Source organism: Carcharodon carcharias, chromosome 2 (genome assembly GCF_017639515.1).
Source record: "Carcharodon carcharias isolate sCarCar2 chromosome 2, sCarCar2.pri, whole genome shotgun sequence".
Taxonomy (NCBI): Eukaryota; Metazoa; Chordata; class Chondrichthyes; order Lamniformes; family Lamnidae; genus Carcharodon; species Carcharodon carcharias.
In genome coordinates, this window is record NC_054468.1 from 208,502,113 (window position 1) to 208,517,451 (window position 15,339).

At 44.1% G+C, this 15,339-nt stretch overlaps 1 protein-coding gene across 6 annotated transcripts in view; it reads left to right on the forward strand.

The window, feature by feature from the left end:
• The window catches only part of LOC121289819 (CAP-Gly domain-containing linker protein 4-like), a 362,767-nt gene that overhangs the window by 248,644 nt on the left and 98,784 nt on the right, over positions 1 to 15,339 (forward strand). For 5 of the 6 annotated variants that reach the window (XM_041209695.1, XM_041209721.1, XM_041209704.1 and 2 more), the window contains 2 exons: positions 2,916 to 2,996; positions 11,479 to 11,637. In XM_041209695.1, the coding sequence (XP_041065629.1) occupies positions 2,916 to 2,996; positions 11,479 to 11,637 (240 nt within the window). The remainder of the gene's footprint in view (positions 1 to 2,915; positions 2,997 to 11,478; positions 11,638 to 15,339) is intronic. The other variant, XM_041209713.1, reaches the window with a different exon arrangement.

Sequence of the window (15,339 nt, forward strand, 5' to 3'; positions counted from 1 at the left end):
CCACCCCAACGTAAAATCGCTGTGAGGTTGAATGGGCAGGAACCCAGAGGGAATCCCATTTCTTCAATTTCATGCTGCCTCTGCCTAAAAACCTGCCGGAGGGTAAGTGTGAAATTCAGGCCCAAGATTTGCCACCAGTCATTGCAAGCTCATGAGGAAGGGTGAGAGCTGCAACTGAGATCTGATCAAGAAGCATCATTAATTCATCTGACACTTTCAGCTACCAGCTCAGATACTGGCACTGCATACATTAAAGGGTAAAACAGAGTCAGGAGCAGCATGTGGTGAGTCACCAGGCATGTGTAGGCTGCAGCTAGGTTGGGGGAAGAGATAGTTTGTGTGTTAACTCACCAGACAGCAAGGTTACAGAAACTGCTGCAGAGAACTCAGATGAGGACTTTGAGGAGGTAGAGTACAGAAGAACACTGAGGAACATGCATACCAAAATGCTTGGTGCATTGGCAGGCCTGTCACAGAGCTTCTTGTCACTGTCAAGGAGCATGGAGGAGTCCAGCTCCAATTTGGCAAAGGCTTAGCACAGAGCTTAGAGTCTATCCTTTCTGACATAGAAATGGTGTTCAACTCCATGATGGCACTTACTTACTAACCATGATGCAGCATCTGGCAGTCAATATCTCATCTTCCACTGCAATACAGATGGAAGCCAGCCCACATCTTCATGCTGCAGTCGAACCTCAGAGTGAAGTCAGGAGATCCAGCTTGATGCTATGCAGGCTCTAATTGCAGTGTGCTTTGGTCATGCATCTGCCATAGCTAAATAGCTGGAAGGAAGTGGAAGCAACGAGAAATGGGTGTGAGGCTGGCAGCTCGGTCAGTGCGCGATGAGGATGTGGAGTATTCGAATGTTAGGCCGGAGTCCTGACTGCTAAGGTACTCCTGCTGGTTAACCCATGGTGAACTGAGCAGCCTGAGAGGTTGGTTGTGTGGTGGGTAGGAGATGCATTCACTGATCTTGACCACCTGTGTGAGGCCATTGAATTTTTCCCAGCAATGCAGCCATGTCTTCAGGGCCAGTCTCCAGGAATTCAACTCCCTAGCCACCTGGGGCTATCTAAAAAGACGGTGTGCCTTGAGGTTGTCCAAGTCTCCAAAGCACAAAGAAGTGTAGGGATCACTGTTGCCCAGTAAACCATGATCTTAGTCTCAGGTTTGAGATCCTAGTCCTCAAATACTCTTTTCCTCAGTCAGCAACGGCACATTGGAGGAGATGATGAATTTCAACATCTATGTCTGCCTTCGTCGAGTGGACACTCCCAAGATACAGAAAATGGTCCACATATTCTGGGATTGTACCATGGATCATAATTGAGTGGGGGAGATGTTTTCCTGTGGTAGCTGGTTGGAAGAGGAACTTAGTTTTCCAGCTGTTAAATGAAAGGCCTGCTTTCTAATTTGCTTCAGAGACTTGGACGACCTACAGCAGGTACCTCAAAGCATTGGAGAAATACCACCAGCAATGCCTTCACAAGATATACTAAGTCCGATGGCAAGAGAGGCGGTTCATCAACAATGCTCTCTCCCAAGCCAACTTGCCCAGCATCAAGGCCCTAATCACTTCTGCTGGACAGGACACGCCATTCATATGCCTGACACCAGGCTCCTGTTGCTCTATTTGGAAGTTGGCTGTGGCAGGAGACTTCCAGAGGGACAATGGAAACATTTTATGGATGTCTTCAAAGCATCCCTGAAGAGGTCCAATATACCCAATGATTCATGGGAGACCTTGGCTTGTGATCAACCAAAATGGAGAAGGCTCATTCGAAAAGGCACCGACCACATTGAGAGACTTCGTTGGAAATGTGCAGAGGTGAAGTCGAGGCTTCAGGAGAGTGCATAAATATCCAAACCATCTATCCAACCATTGAAGCGCCACCTGCCCTACATGTGGCAAAGTCTGCAGATTACACATTGGAATTATCAGCCATCTCAGAACCCATCAAAACAGAGTGGAAGCAAGTCATCCTTGATCCCAAGGGTCCGTCTTAGAAGGTATGCCTTGAGGGCCTCCTTTTCCCCTGTGGAAACATTCTCCCCCTTTTGACCTCCATCACCAGGGCCTCCAGCACCATCCAAAAACTTGGGAGTCCTCTCTCTGGCCAGTTGCTCCATTTGTTGCTCCTTCCAACAAAACCTCCCTGCAGCTGTTGCAGCAGCTGTTGCATCCTAGTTCTCCTTTAAAATGGGCAGGATGCTCTAAAGAAGCCCAGACTAGATGTGCGATGCACAGTCAATCAGCAGCATGTTTTGTGCTGGGCTGCACACTACAATCATGTTGATGAGCAGGCAAGCCCAAAGTTTGCATGCTGTCTGACTCAGTGGGACGAGGTGCGGAGTAAATATATGTCGTGATCTTTGCACCCAAAATCAAGTCTTATTGAATTTTTCCTCTAAAAAATTCCAGAGGTGCATAACATGTCAGTCAGCAGCTGATCAGAAAGGTCACATTCAAAATGTTAACTCCTTTTTATATTTGTGATAGTGATTAACCTACTGTTTTCAGAATCTGCTTAAATTTCAACTTTATTTTGAGATTTCCTGAATTTTTATTATATTTTTAAATGTAACGTTTTCAAGGCTGACTTCATGACAGTGTATCAGTTGATGGTAGCATGAAATAGACATCAGTTTGGAGGCAGACACTTGCAGTTTGCATCACTCCTGATTTTCTGGTGTTTATTGCTGGGAAATTGGGGGCATAACATATGCCTCTGTGCCCAATTCTTTAATCTCTTTAAGCTCTTGTAAGGCAAAGCTTTAAGCACAGCCTTAGAAAACCTCATGTCTTCATGTCATACAACTTGGATTTAACCATTTGGCATTTTAATCCATTTAAACATGTACCTGATTTTTTTTCACCTTTCTATCTGACCATGAAATAATTTTTCCATCAAAAGGTCTACCTCCTTCCAAAAAGTATGTTCCAAAACACCCCGTACCAGCTCAGGACTTTACTAAACCTCAGGCTGGAACAGAAGGTATATAGTGTAATGTGCAACTGGAATTAGATTTAATTCCTAATGTAAAAGTAACCTGCTAACTGTTTAAAAGAATCTTTAAAATTAATTTTTGCATGTGTTGTGCTAACTTTGAAATTCTTGACTTTTTGCCAAGAGTGTGATAGCAATAGCATGTTTTCTGCTGTTCCTTTGGTTTGTTGTGCTTCTTAATTTGTTTGCCAATATTAAGATTGAGGTGATGTATTAAAATTGCTTAACATTTTAACTGTTTGCTTCTTAGATTACTTGTACTTCTCCTACCAATGTTGTCACTGGGCCTATCTTAAATCTTCATTTAACATTTTCTGCACTCTGCTGGAGTTGAACTGGCTGGTAACTTCTTCTTGTGAAATTCTTTCATTTCTCTCCTCCACTTTTGTGTCCCTTTTCTACATGTAAGATTTTCACTCCTCACTTTCATCTCTCTCTTTATAGAGTCATAGAGTTATACGGCACAGAAACAGGCCCTCTGGCCCACCGTGTCTGTGTCGGCCATCAAGCACCTATCTATTCTAATTCCATTTTCCAGAACTTGGCCCGTAGCCTTGTATGCTATGGCATTTCAAGTGCTCATCTAAATACTCCTTAAATGTTGTGGGGGCTCCTGCCTCTACCACCAACCCCCCAGTCAGTGTGTTCCAGATTCCAACCACCCTCTGGGTGAAATTTTTTTTCCTCAAATCCCCTCTAAACCATCTGCCCCTAACCTTAAACCTATGCCCCCTGGTTATTGACACCTCCGCTAAGGGGAAAAGTTTCTTCTTATCTACCCTATCTATGCCCCTCATAATTTTGTATACCTCTATCAGGTCCCCCTCAGCCTTCTCTTTCTAAGGAAAACAACCCTGGCCTATCCAGTCTCTCTTCATAGCTGAAATGCTCCAGCCCAGGTAACATCGTGTGAATAGCCTCTGCACCCTCTCCAGTGCAATTTATACAGCTCCAACATAACCTCCCTGCTCTTATATTCAATTATGTGTTTCACTATTCATTTTGCTTTTTCTCTCTCATTCATTTTAATATCTCTCACCTTACTTTAATCTCTCTTTCTTCACTTTTTTCCCTCTCCCTTTCTCTCCCTGTTTTTTTTCCCTGTATTTCTCTTTTCCTCTTCAACAATTTTCTTTTCAGTTTACCTTCTACAGCACTGGAGCTGCCATAGAAGAGCAGCACTGGGAAGATGAGGTTGTTGGGAAGGGCCGTCAGTCAGCTATGGAGTGGGACTACAAGATATTTAGTAGGAAACATAATTACAAAAATGAAGTGGGAGGGAATTCTTCAAAAACAGAGGAGCAGAGAAGAGAAAATGGCTCTGGCTACATGTTGCTTTGGACTGTCCTGACCATCTGTTGCATCAGTGGTTCCATCTAATAGATGTGACAGCGACAGCCATACATTTTCTCTCCTGCCTAATTGCAAACCTGAGATCCAGGAGTCTATCAATTTAAATAGAGTGAATGGGTGTCTGCACAAACAGCAGCACAGCTTGGCCACCTGCTAGTTGGCAGAAGTGGAAATTGTAGTGTTGGAAAGCTGCTAAGGACCAGTGCAAGGAGGCATAGTCAATGATTATTGAGTATAGCAAAAACGGGCTCTTCTCCAGTAGTATTAGTTTGCAACCAGCTGCTACACGAAACATAGGCATAGAAATCCTATAGTGCTGCACTCATTTTCAGGCATGAAACGGGCATCTAAGTATCTAAAACAAAAACAAAAATACCTGGAAAAACCCAGCAAGTCTGGCAGTATCTGCGGGGAGGAACACAGTTAACGTTTCGAGTCTGAATTCGAACTCGAAACATTAACTGTGTTCCTCTCCACAGATGCTGCCAGACTTGCTGAGTTTTTCCAGGTATTTTTGTTTTTGTTTTGGATTTCCAGCATCCGCAGTTTTTTGCTTTTATCTAAATATCTAATATGGCTTAAGGTGCTGGATGTGCTCTGCCTGTCACATTGGGTAGAGTCACTCCTTAGGCACCTAGAGCGCACCAAAACTATTAAAAATTATGAGTAAAATATCTGAATTGGGGTCTGACATTTCTTGCAGGATGCTTTTCTGATACTGGTTGGCCTCAATGAGGAGAAGCAACATAAAGAAGAGGAAGAGCAGAAGTAACGCTGGCCACCAGTAGATCTATGTGCCAGGGATCTCAGAGGCAGGGTCTGAATTTTAACTCCCAAAAAAGGGTGGGCCAGATATTAAATTTTTTAAAAATTGTAATAGGAACACACTCACTTTGAATCTGCCCGCTTCTGGTTTCAATGGAGGCAGGATGAGGGACTAATGCATATGCAAGAGGTAGCTTTGTCATTTAAATATTACAGTGAAGATACACAGCCTCATTATAACTGTCATTCTATTTTCACTTTGTCAGTTGAATTTTCCAGGCCTTGGAAAACCCGACAAGTGAAAGAATGTGAGAAGGGCTGAATCCATGCATTAAGTGCCCTTACAGTACTGCTTGAGGACCAGTAGGAGCAGCAGTGTTTCCTTCAGGCCCAACAAGGTACCCAGTTAACGACTCCCCATAATCTCTCTGCTCCCCCTGTCGCTATCGGATCACACCCCAACCACCACCTGCTCCCTGATCTAACTTCTCCCCCAGGATTGGATTCTCCCCCCCGCCCCCGCCACCATAAGATCTCTCCCAAATCCCCATTGGACTTACCTGCTGTCAGGCTTGTTCAGTTACAACCTTTAACTGCAGAAATTCTCACTTGACAGGCCTCTAGTTGATCAATCAGTCTGGCTGTAGGTGGAAAACCTACAGGTAAACTGCAGGACATTCAGGGCACCCATACTTCTGGGATTCCCAATCTCAAAACAGCCTCTTGCTCCCTCCCCACTTCTGAGCTAAAATCCAAGCCCAGCTCGTTGGTGTACATGGCGTGAACCATCTCTTCCGTCAGTCCCAGATCTTGATCACCAATATCTGATTGCCTTCCTTCAGTCCGTCTCACCCTCAATTCTTCATCATCAAATCCGAAATTTAAAAAAAAATTAAACAACTGAATTTGTGTCAGACAGAAATAATTTTTTGTTAGTGGACTGTGCAGTGAGGTTTCTCCCCCACAGATGTACCACTTTTGAATTACTTTTATGAGTAACAATCTCTAATATTTAGTATTGCAAAGTTCTTGAATAGAAATATACGGCTGGATTTTATGAGCTACCTGGAGGCAGGAAAGCAGATTGGAGGACCCATTAAAGAGGGCATCATGCCATGCCCATTCCTCCCTGCTCCTTCCATGATTTTATGAGCAGCAGGGGAGATGTTGGGTGGGCTGCCCACAGGTGACCCAATTGAGGCCCTTAAGTGGGCATTTAATACCTTTTTAAGGGCCTCATCCTACCGCCACTCAGATTTAACAGGGGGCAGGAGAAACCTGCGGCCAATATACTTCCTGATGGGATAACCCAGTGGGCTGCTAGCCAGTGAAAGTGGGGGGAGGGTACTTCCTTTCAGGGTCTCCGGTGCGCCAATTGAAGGCCCACCCACCCACAGTTTTCCCTCTATGCATCCACCTTCCCCTCCCCCAGCCCTATCCAACATGCCCTCCACCCTCTTTGCTGGGGCCTGCCAGCCCAGCTCTGGTGAGATCCTGGACTTAACCTTGATATCCATAGTACAGTACTGGCAGTGGCCACCAATCCCAGTGCCGCTGCCTGTCCTGCAGAGCTACAAGCCTCCGATTAGCCAGCAGTTCTCTGAAGCGAGACTTCCTCCTGGGATGGAACGCAAGTCTCATTATAATAATTAAAGGTCCGTGACTGAAAAAGTAAAGTGGGGTGAAAGGCCAAGCAGAGGCAGGTTCACCCCCAACATTTATGCTGGGTGCGGGGAGCCCACCATGAAGTATTGCTTCCTGTTTCTTGTGATTTTTCTTTTCCCAATGTGCTTCATACATTGATTATATAATAATTTTGTGGATGCAGCACTGCACAAAACTAAATGAGGACGTTAACAGTATAACTGTAGATATTTAAGCCCCGAATTTAACTTGGATTAGGAATTGGGCTGGCAGGGGCCAAGGAATGGCAAGCCAGCTTGACCTTAGCATTGAGAGGTCTGGGTGTTTGTAATTCCAGAGCATCATTTGCATACCCAAAATTGATGGGAATCAAGAGGCAGACAGCAGGGATGAATGGAATATTGGGCAACAGGAGGCTGCTGCTAGTGAAAAAGGTTGCACTTGTGCTTCTCCGGGACTCTACAAGAAAAGAAAAATTCATGTTTTCCTGTTGAGAATTTTCAGGCCCCAACTCCTCCTCCTCTCAGATTAACAGATTAAAATATCATCTAGGCCCATGTGCAGTAATCAGAGCTCGATATTTAAAGGTTTTTGGTTGGTGTCCTACCTACCTGTTCAAAAGAGCAAATAAAAATTGTAAACTGCAGGAAAGGAAATAGACCTTGGCACTAAGCCTCTGGGACAATTCTACTTTCTAACCTGCCCAGTTACTGCTGGACAGGCAATGTTAAAATCACCCACTTACTTTCAACATATACTAATTCAAATAAGAAAAGTATCTCCACAAGCAATTGGATATGAAAACAGAGATTAGACCAGCCTAACCAGACAGTCTCTGGTTCTTCATGGTAGCCCGAAGATAGTGGGAATAGCATACTGCCTCAGGATAAAGGCATCATGGCTGTTGGTCAGAATAGTGGGAGTTCACCAACATGATAGTTTGGGCGTGATCACACACCGAATGCACATTAATGGAGTGGAATCCCTTGTGGTTCCTGTATCTCTCCCTGTTGACATGTGGGACACATAGAGCCACGTGTGCAGTCTATGGCTTTCTGCATCATTTGGAATCTGCTACCATAGCAAAGCTGCATGTCCACACATCCTGTTTCTCTCTGGTTAGAGAGAAAATGATTAACTTACCTTTCTTTGCATGCATGGCCTTCATCATCTCTCAGATGCAGTGATGGGTGGCATAATGGGTTATGATTACAATGTCGCCTATTCCCACTGGAAGGACACGATTATGTAGAAGTTCAGGGTGATAGTAACCTTGATGGTCACTAGAAGCCCCATCGTTTCCTGGTGTGGGGCTGCAGGCCTTGTTGAAGGAGGTGGCACAATTATGTGACCACCTCTGTGATGAATCTCAGATGTCTTACACTTTGCTCCTAGGTGAGGTAGAGGTTTGAGAGTGCTCCATGAAAACTTGTAGTGGGCAGGGCGTTCTGGGGAGATTCTTCCCCCTCCCCCCTCTGTGTAGAACTTCCCCTCTCTGCAGACTCTGCTCCATTTATTTGTTCTGTTGCAGAATCAGAGGCAACTACAGCCCCACATATCTGTTGCAACCTTTGTATGGACAGTTTACTAAATCCTCTGCTCTCCCTGTGAGGATCTAGCAACACTCCCTGCCAAATCCAGAATCTACTACAATACCTCCCAAAACACTCTGCAGTATTTTCACAAACCTTGCAGTAGGAAAAGTCCAATGCACCTCACTTGCAAGTTGCATTGCTAGCCCTTTAAATAGTGCAAGCAGGGGTCTCACATGCATGTTCAGCTTTGAATGATTAACAAGGGTTCATTGGACCCATGCAGTCCAAATTTCAAAAACATGTATCAAATCAGCTGATCTGCCAGTTTCAGAATCACCTGGGCCACGTTGGGCAGGCTCGGTGGGAGCGGTCACGGAGCTGACCGCCCCCTGCGATTGCCTCTGCACTGCCATTTTACGCGGGTGGGCCAATTAAGTCCTGCTCAGCCCTACCTGTGCCAGCGGGGGGAGGAAGGAGAGTCGGGCATGTGCACGAAAGAGCATTTCAATCTCCCTGAGGCACAGAGCTGCCTCAGGGAGATTGAAGTGCTTTTGGAAAACAAATAAATGTAATAAAAATTTATTGAAACATATCCCCTCATGTGACTGTGTTACATGAGATGGGACATGTTTTTATTTTTCTGAAAAACTTTTTATTTCATTCGTAAATTGACAGAAATCTTTGTATCCTCACTGGCTACGGGTGAGGTCCCAGAGGACTGGAGAATGGCCAATGTTCTTCCATTGTTTAAGAAGGGTAGCAGGGATAATCCAGGAAATTACAGGCCTTACGTCATTGGTAGGGAAATTATTGGAGAAGATTCTTCGTGACAGGATTTACTACCATTTGGAAGCAAATGGGCGTATTAGTGAGAGGCAGCATGGTTTTGTGAAGGGGAGGTCGTGTCTCACTAACTTGATCAAGTTTTTTGAGGAAGTGACAAAGATGATCGACGATAGAAGGGCAGTGGATGTTATCTACATGGATTTCAGTAAGGCCTTTGACGAGGTCCCTCATGGCAGACTGGTACAGAAGGTAAAGTCACACGGGATCAGAGGTGAGCTGGCAAGATGGATACAGAATTGGCTTGGTCATAGAAGACAGAGGGTAGCAGTGGAAGGGTACTTTTCTGAATGAAGAGCTGTGACTAGTGGTGTTCCACAGGGATCAGTGCTGGGACCTTTGCTGTTTGTAGTATACGTAAATGATTTGGAGGAAAATGTAACTGGGCTAATTAGTAAGTTTGCAGATGACACTAAGGTTGGAGGTGTTGCAGATAGTGAAGAAGATTGTCAAAGGATACAACAGGATATAGATCGGTTAGAGACTTGGGCGGAGAAATGGCAGATGGAGTTTAATCTGGACAAATGCGAGGTAATGCATTTTGGAAGGTCTAATACAGGTAGGAATTATACAGTAAATGGCAGAACCCTTAAGTGCATCGACGGGCAGAGGGATCTGGGTGTACAGGCCTACAGGTCACTGAAAGTGGCAATGCAGGTGGATGAGGTAGTCAGGAAGGCATATGGCATGCTTGCCTTCATCGGCAGGGGTATTGAGTATAAAAGCTGGGAAGTCATGCTGCAGCTGTATAGAATCTTGGTTAGGCCACACTTGGAATATTGCGTGCAATTCTGGTTGCCACATTACCAGAAGGATATGGAGGCATTGGAGAGGGTGCGGAGGAGGTTTACCAGGATGCTGCCTGGTCTGGAGGTTATTAGCTATGAGGAGAGGTTGGAGAAACTCGGATTGTTCTCACTAGAGCGACAGAGATTGAGGGGCGACTTGATAGAAGTTTACAAAATTATGAGTGGCATGGACAGAGTAGATAGTCAGAAGCTTTTTCCCAGGGTGGAAGATTCAATTACTAGGGGACATAGATTTAAGGTGAGAGGAGAAAACTTTAGAGGAGATGTGCGGGGCAAGTTTTTTACGCAGAGGGTAGTGAGTGTCTGGAATTCGCTGCCAGAGGAGGTGGTGGAAGCAGGTACGATAGTGGTGTTTAAGAGGCAGCTTGACAAATACATGAATAGGATGGGAATAGAGAGATCCGGACCCTGGAAGTGCAAAATGTTTTAGTTTGATAGGCAATATGATCGGCGCAGGCTTGGAGGGCTGTACTTTCCTTTATTCTTTTTTCTTTGTTTGTAAAAGGTTTAGGAAACCTCAACCTGCTCGTGGATGAGATTTCCTAAAAAACGTAAAGGCCACTTGGCCTTTTAGTCTGCCCGCCAACCGTAAGTTTGGACGGGCAGCATAAACTTGAAATTAATTACCTACTTAATGGCCTTAATAGGCCTTTCAATTATCGGCGAGCGCACAGCCAATTCTGGCGCGCACCCTCCAAACAAAACATCGTGAGACAGCATGATGATGTCAGGATGCACGTCCGACGTCATCGCGCGTCATCTTATGCGCTGGCGTGTCGAGCCCGTCCCTGCACAGCGACTGAAAAATACTGGCCTTGGTGTAGGTAAGACATGCCTGTGCTAACACTTGGCTGAAAGTGCTGAAACTGGCTGGAAGTGCTGCGTGTGCCATTTTCTGACTTTGCAGCACTGATGGGGTAATAGAACCAAATTTTACAGCTAACATGATGTGTGTTACATACTTGGAAGTACCAGGTAACTTTAGACCTGTGGCTCCCAAAGCTCTCCACCACGGTGGTTTTCTTCATGTCATGTTTTTGCCTGTTGCAGACTAATTGACAGAGATTGATTGTTATGATTAGTCAACAACTTTATTATTGTTCTTTAGTGTGACTACCAGGAAAGTCGAAGGTGAATTCGGTTGATCTTGGTCTTTTTCATGCAGTAATCCCTATGTCATAAAACATTTCTAAATGGAAATTCATCGAATAATGAAATCAAAACCAGGGGAGCAAAAATGTCAATGTACTAAAAGGGAAAAAGATATGTCCAAAATGGCAAAATGAAAGATGGAAAAGGTCAAGAACAAAATTGTATTTGCATAATCCTTCTCTTCAGGAACAAGCCCTTCAATTAATGAAAATTAATTTTTGAATTTTATGTAATTTGTATGCTGAAGAATGATTTGACCTATTGTGCTTTATGTGCCTTTAATTTCAGTATTTCTGTAACTTTAATTTACCTTGTTCTCTTTTCTCACATTCTCCCTTTCTCTCTGTTCAACATATGCTGTCTATCCAGGTTCTCTGCCTGGGTCATTCTGCTCTTCATCCTCGTCTACCTCTTCAATAGAAAGCAGACAATCCAAACAAAGGCAGCCACCCACACGACAACGGAATTTGGCCAACTCAAAGAAGCTGGCAACTAAGCCAGCACCTGCCATCACCAGGACCACCATGGGTATTTTTTTAATATTCATTAAAGTAAACCATATAAGCATTTAATCATTACATTATTGGAAGAAAATTTTTACAGTCAATTGAATTTATTGAAATCTACTAAACCAGGACCATGTCAAGTCAAGGTCAATGGATTTTGTGATATGGAAGTGCAGTGCATGTAAAGTGTATTAACTACTAATTAATGTGCTCATCATGGCGCTTTCATTTTTCACTAACTCTTACTTCTGTATCATTTAAGTGGTGTAGGCAGAACAACTGTGAGAATGATACTGGCTAGCCAATGCAGAATGACGCTGGTCACTATAAATATTAAATGAAGCAGAATTTATAAGCTTTATATTAATTCCTGGACAGGAATGTGACTGAGCAAACTACTGGCCTTTCTGGAAGCAGTAGCAGTGAGGTTCAACCGACTTTGATGAAGAACCTCAATTGCATACCTGACCAAAACAGCAGTTCACCTGGGATCCAGTGTAATGGCCCCTAGCACAACATACATGCTGTTGGTGGGGAATCCTCTGTGAAGGTTGGGAGCACTAGGGTCAGGGAAACTCTCATGGCATACAAGGAAATGAAATCATTTTTAAAAAAAACTTAACTTGCTGGGCTTATTTTGGCTCTGTTTCTTGATCCTGATCCTCCACTCAATTTTAATCGCCCTCCTATCGGAGGGAGCGAAAATTTACCCCTCTGTCTTCATTCACAGAACCAATTCTGCATCTAAATATTTATGCAGTTAGGTAGTTACTATAATCCATTCAATCTTTGTTTATGACATTGTGAATGTTCTCATTGTAATGGAATAATGTGGCTAGCATCCAGATGTACAATTTTGCAAATGAAACCTGTAATACAGTGTTTAAAGCACATTTCATTTATGAAAAGTTGCAGATATTATACGTTAATTGCACAAGATTAAGATAGTGCATTCAGGAAAATAGTTGAATTATTGTTTTTATTTGTGTGACTGGAGGTGCAGTTATAGTTTGATGTCAAGGTTAACAATCCATTCAACTGCTTCAACTGGCATAGTGAATGATTGTGATGCCACCAGGTATGGATCTCTCAGGGCAGAAGCTTAGTATGTGGGCAATAGTCTGACTTGGATGGCCACAGCAACTGTGAGCTGTTCCTCATGTTCCACTTGTGGAGCAAGTTGCCACATTTTCCCTGGCCCATCTTCCAGCAGTTGGGAGTTATCCAGCTCTTCCATGGAAGGTTGAAACCTAGGACCTCGCCACTTGGATCAGTCACCAAGTTGCTGATGGTGATGTTTGCAGTCAGCCAGGAGTTCCACCATCAAGAGATGGGGCTGTTGTGAATTTGTAGGATGTGGAGTGTATTCCAGTCGGAGCTATGGGATGTCAGTCGAGTGCATGGTTTTTCTTTTGAAGTCCTGTGTCAGTGGGGATGATTTGTTAGCGGTCAGCTGGTGGTGTTCTTTGAGGAAGATGTTTTCTCTGTGGCCATCAGGAGGTTCAGTGTGTGCTAGCACAGAAAGTCACTCGAGCTGTATTGGTCTCAACATACCAGAGATAATCCTCATGACTTCCTGGAGGCGAATATCTACCATGTTTGTGTGGTAGCTCCTGAGCCAGGTTGAGCACCAGTACTCTGTAGTTGGGTAGATCAAGGTGAGTAAAGCAGTGTGTAGTTTGCTTCCCCAGGAGGTACCTCCAGTTTACGTATGAGATACAGAATCATCTTGACCTTGGCTCTGGTATTCTGGCGGTGTTGTACAGTCAAGAGTGAGAGGAGGGAAACAGAAACTTTCACGTGGTCCTTCAGGTTTTCCAACTTGAAAACCTGTGAATTACTGCTGTCAAGAGGGTGACGAAACCCCAGCCATCAGGCATCCGGTCCAAGCAATAGAAACTTACTGGAAAAAGATTGAATAATTGAAAAGACTGTTTACAATAGTGAGGCTTATCAACTTCCATGCAATTGCGAGTCAGTGCAATTCATCCTATGGAGTGAGCTACTCAGGAGCATCTCTCAGAGTCATACCATGTGCTTATTTTTACTTTTTAATGGGCATTTGCAAAAGTCTAGGGGCAATTTTAGCCTAACCACCATCAGGAAACTGATAAGATCAGGTGCAATATTGATTTTATTCCCTGCCTGTTTTACTCTCCATTGAAATCAGGGAAGATAATATTGGATGAGATGACATTGTAAGAAGATTTAGAATCTATAACATTACTGTTAATGGTTGTTCTCCCACCGTGGGAGGGTGAAGGTGGAGTACAAAAATTCACCCCAGTCTGTTCTGACATGGCTGACCCTAGCCAAGAGTGCCTGTAAAAGCATCACAGTCAGTTCGGCACCCCAGGAATATCAGCAGAAAATCCTGCTCCTGATCACTACTGCCATTGGAAGTGCATCTGTAAAGGTTGAGGAAGAATAGTACCAGCCTCAGTTGTGATGAGACCTGTGGTAAAATAGCCCATCAAAGCTCACATATGGATTATTGTCATTTGGACTGAGGGTGGTCAGTGCTGGTGGACTGATATTCCACCTTGAAATATATACCCTTTTTAGATTTGACTTTTTCTCAACACCTTTGTTCATGTTTGTTCGCGGTTATACAGGAATTTCCATAAGCAGACCAAGCACTGTGTGTTTACACAATTCCCAAGCTTTGTGATCTGAGGAGGGGAGGGCGGGTGGGGCACCAGGGTGTCCTATTGATTGAAGATCAGGGCAGTGCTGGAATTTTATCTTGATGAGAGATTGTGAGCTTGCTGGTCCTGGTGATTCCCTGAAGATCAGGGAATGACAGGGCTGTGAAGGACTGAGGACTCCTTCAGAGGTCAAGGGGGAACACTCCTGCAGCTCTGGCCTAGAAGGAGTTCAATGACAAGCAAAATAATAAACTTTACTAGGACCTCTTCTGGTCAGCCAGCTACTCCTGCCTCGCTACTGTCAGGCAATAGACAGTTCGAGATTCCCCTGGTTGGATCTTACAAATTATTTAATCAGGCCTTGACTTTTGAATTTTAAGTGGGCCCCAGCCTGCTTTTAGCAGGGCCTTGTCCAGGGCTTAAATCAACAATGTTAAAATTACAAAACAAAAACAGAATTACCTGGAAAAACTCAGCAGGTCTGGCAGCATCGGCGGAGAAGAAAAGAGTTGACGTTTCGAGTCCTCATGACCCTTCGACAGAACTTGAGTTCGGGTCCAAGAAAGAGTTGAAATATAAGCTGGTTTAAGGTGTGTGTGTGGGGGGCGGAGAGATAGAGAGACAGAGAGGTGGAGCGGGGGGGGCTGTGGTTGTAGGGACAAACAAGCAGTGATAGAAGCAAAACAAAAACAGAATTACCTGGAAAAACTCAGCAGGTCTGGCAGCATCGGCGGAGAAGAAAAGAGTTGACGTTTCGAGTCCTCATGACCCTTTGACAGAACTTGAGTTCGAGTCCAGGCAGATCATCAAAAGATGTCAACGACAATAGTACAATAGAACACATAGGTGTTAAAGTTAAAGTTGGTGATATTATATAAACGAATGTGCTAATTAAGAATGGATGGTAGGGCACTCAAGGTATAGCTCTAGTGGGGGTTTTTTTTTATAATGGAAATAGGTGGGGAAAGGAAAATCTTTATAATTTATTGGAAAAAAAAAGGAAGGGGGAAACAGAAAGGGGGTGGGGATGGGGGAGGGAACTCATGACCTAAAGTTGTTGAATTCAATATTCAGTC